The sequence below is a fragment of the Cystoisospora suis genome, assembly GCF_002600585.1.
Source record: "Cystoisospora suis strain Wien I chromosome Unknown contig_680, whole genome shotgun sequence".
Classification (NCBI taxonomy): Eukaryota; Apicomplexa; class Conoidasida; order Eucoccidiorida; family Sarcocystidae; genus Cystoisospora; species Cystoisospora suis.
Genome location: NW_027153481.1, coordinates 5,601 through 8,574, shown reverse-complemented (window position 1 = coordinate 8,574; position 2,974 = coordinate 5,601). Strand labels below are relative to the sequence as shown.

Sequence of the window (2,974 nt, the reverse complement as noted above, 5' to 3'; positions counted from 1 at the left end):
ATACACATAGATCTATCTCTTCTTTCTTTTCTTTTCTTCTCTCACCACAGTGTCATCTCTATAGCTTCACCCCGTCGTCGTGATATCTTTGCTTTCTCTACACCCTGTCGGGCGGTCCTTTCGTTACAGAGCGTCTCGATTGAGTGGAACTATTGTCGAGTGTTTCTGGTTCCCGTCGCCGCCTGTCTATACATTCATTCCCAGTCTAAGAAGCCCTGAAGATCAGAGATATGAAAAAGAAATTTGTAAATGGCGTACCTGGAATGCCGCGAAGCCTTTCTACGATCTCGAGAACGGGACATGGAAAGAAGGAGGTTGGGTTGCTGAGCGTATAAGGACTGTAAGTCTCTCTCTCTTTCTCTCGCTCTCTCTCTCTATGAGAAGCGACAGAAAGAAAGGAGTAAAGTCAAGGGAGAGAAAGAGGAGAGAAAGTGAGGGAAGCGGAAGAGTAGGTGTTTAGATTGACCTGTGTTCAAGAGACATTCACGGGTATACTCATAGGGTTAGAAAGACAGAGAGAGACAGAGGGTTCCTATACCCTTCTATATCTCTCTATATATACATTTCATTTGGTCTCTCAACTGTTAGGTTCGTATCGGGGCTGACATGATAGAGGATACCATCGATTCGCGGGGGAGAATTGTCGGTATTTGTTTGATCGAATCCGCTTATCATTGCGACGGCTATAGACAAGATTTAGAGAAGAAGTGAATACTCCTTTGGAAGTCTTCTGTCGTTTAAGGAGTTTTGCAAGAGGAGAGGGAGAAGGGGATTGACTGAGAAGATATCTAGGGGCTGTCTGTACAGCTGAAGGGGTTTTATGAAGTCATGACGGCTAGGTATCCTTCTTCCTCTCACTTATCTCGCTGGTGAAGAATACGAGCCAAAGGCTCTCGAGAGCGGGTAGTTTTTCCTATGCCCAGGGAAAACCCCAGCAGGATCAACTCTAAGCAGAGGTGTAGATAGAAGATGAAGATGAGAGGACGCTGTGGGAACATGAAACATTAGTACAAGAGGAATACCACTAATACGACAAAACATACAGCGTGGTGTACACAAGGAGGTACAAAGTGTAAGACTGAAGAAGAAATCAATTATCTCCCCCTGGTAGAGCATACGAGGAACCTGAGGTTAGCTGATGTCACAAGGGTGGACGGGGGGGGGAGGTGGTAATTAAGTGATGGATGATGCGGAGGGGGAAAAGGAAACTTTCCGTCCGATGACTGTTTACGCCTGTGTAAACAGGAATTTTGGTAAGTTCTTTCCTTTTCAAGGAGATCTGTTTCCTGTCTTGCTGTTGAGAATTCTTTCTTAACGGAGAGAGAGAGAGAGAGTAAAGAAAGCAGCTTCCCCCTGCTATTTACTTCAGAAGCAGCAAAGCCGGCTTTTTTGGTGTAACTAGGAATCGTTCTCCTCTCCATGTCAGTGAGAGGGAGGTTTTTACATGGAACTTCCTTCTTCTGTGTCCGTTAGAAGGCACAAGGCTTCTAGATGACACATATGTCCGCGTGTCTATCTTGAGCTTTCTTCACTGTCCCATGAGTAGTAGTAGTAGTAGGGATAGCACGTATCTCTTCCGCTTGCTTGTTCTGTTCACTGAAGGAATATCTGAAAGGCAAAGAAAGTTAGAATATGACAAAGTAGGAAAAACCTCATACGGTCTCTCTGTTTTTGATGTTCAGGATAAAAACCTGCCGAACTCCTTCCAAGTTATGAAGAAAGTTCAACAAGTAAGCACCTGTCTCGAGAAGAGGAGGAGGCATTCGTAACGTTACCCCCACCCTCCCGGCGTACGAGAATTCGTTCTAATAGCCGATGGTTGTCTTGACCTCCCAGCGAATTAGAGGTGATATGTAGTTCAGGCGATGTTGCCCCTAGGAGGAAGGGTTGTTCGTTTGGTCCGCCGAGACACCTTTATTTTAGTTTTCTTTCCTTTCTTACTTCTCTTGGTTTCTCTCGGTTTGACAAAGTTTTTAAAGAGAAAAGAGAAGTTACTCGTATTCAAGTAGGATCTATAGATTCCTGCGCATCGGAGATGTAGCTACCATACCAGGAAGAAAGAAACCGCGGTGTCAAGGCAAATCTATTTCAGGTTGAAAGTACGTCAAAGGAGAAAACAATGTCTTTTCTGCTGCACTTGTGTTTCCAAGTTGCTAGCTTCCTGACCTAGAATGAATTTAGAAAAAGCAAGAAGTGAGAGCGAAGGGATTTTTGTCTGAAAGTTTGTGTTTGCCGTGGTGATGGCCGGGCAGGCAGGGATTCTCTACCTCTGGGAGATAGTCGGAACACGGCCCGTTGTCATCTACCGAGTCCTTCGCCCTGTCTTTAGCAGATTTCTGTTCATGTCAGTAGTTCTTCTGACTGTGTCGTATCTTCGGTGACTTAGGAAAGACAGAGACTATTTGGGTACCTACTGAAGAAAGACATTTTTCTGATGTTTTCTGGTTGTGGACTGTTGTTGTCTTTGCTGTCTGCATGCATGGGCTCTATCGACTGTAGAGTATCGACGACAGTATCACCTTCTACACCCTTTTACGTGAGATTCAGCGGTATCGAAATCACGGGAAAAAGACTGTCGGGGAAGCATGTCTTCTTCCTGTGGAACACACTGCGAATAAAGAAGAGACAAAGGCCCACCAGCACGATCAGGCGGCCGATGAAGGATCATCAGGTACTTGAATCTCCCTTTTTTTGAGAGAGCGTGTCACCCGGAGTTGATTTACTGTGGAACTCCTCCCGTTTTCCGGAGGTAAACCGAAGGACTCGATGCCATGGTGTGTTGTCTTCGACCTTGGGCCGTGATCGCCTGGTGGATCAACCTAGCACGGAAGCGGGGGGGTGTAGCGTCGCTCGGGGCCCTTTGGGCGGGAGCCCGTAATTCTAGAACGTTACGATTGCCAGGTTACTTGTTATTGACGAAATGAGGAGCAAAAGACATACATGATAAAGCAGGTGTGCTGCCGCGTCGCTACTG

At 46.1% G+C, this 2,974-nt stretch overlaps 1 protein-coding gene across 1 annotated transcript in view; it reads left to right on the top strand.

Annotated features, from left to right (window-relative positions):
* CSUI_001716 (mrna capping enzyme) overlaps nucleotides 1-2,973 on the top strand; it is a 12,022-nt gene extending 9,049 nt beyond the window's left edge. Inside the window, exons 8-10 of the mRNA XM_068061921.1 lie at nucleotides 130-340; nucleotides 1,683-1,730; nucleotides 2,500-2,973. Coding sequence (XP_067926103.1) covers nucleotides 130-340; nucleotides 1,683-1,730; nucleotides 2,500-2,679 — 439 coding nt within the window. The 3' untranslated portion in view covers nucleotides 2,680-2,973. The remainder of the gene's footprint in view (nucleotides 1-129; nucleotides 341-1,682; nucleotides 1,731-2,499) is intronic.
* Nucleotide 2,974: the final 1 nt, after the last annotated feature.